At 76.2% G+C, this 231-nt stretch overlaps 1 protein-coding gene across 1 annotated transcript in view; it reads left to right on the forward strand.

Moving 5' to 3' along the window:
• Positions 1-132: 132 nt before the first annotated feature.
• ELL (elongation factor for RNA polymerase II) overlaps positions 133-231 on the forward strand; it is a 91,630-nt gene continuing 91,531 nt past the window's right edge. The window contains exon 1 of the mRNA XM_019513177.1: positions 133-213. Coding sequence (XP_019368722.1) covers positions 133-213 — 81 coding nt within the window. The remainder of the gene's footprint in view (positions 214-231) is intronic.

Genomic DNA, 231 nt, shown 5'->3' on the forward strand with positions numbered 1-231 from the left:
CCCGGCATCCAATCGGGAGCCCGCGCAGCGCGCCAATCAGCGCGGGGCCGCGGGGGGCGGGGCCGGCCCTCATGAATGATGCAGTAGGGGGCGGGGCCTGGCGGCGCGGCGCGGCGGGGAGACGGTCCCAAGATGGCGGCGCTGCAGGCGGAGCGCGGCTACGGGCTGTCGTGCGGGCGGCTCGGCCGGGGCACGCGCCTCTCTGTCTTCCACGTCAAGCTCACAGACAGC

The sequence above is a fragment of the Gavialis gangeticus genome, unplaced genomic scaffold (assembly GCF_001723915.1).
Source record: "Gavialis gangeticus isolate Ggan-Ray unplaced genomic scaffold, GavGan_comp1, whole genome shotgun sequence".
In the NCBI taxonomy this organism is placed as follows: Eukaryota; Metazoa; Chordata; order Crocodylia; family Gavialidae; genus Gavialis; species Gavialis gangeticus.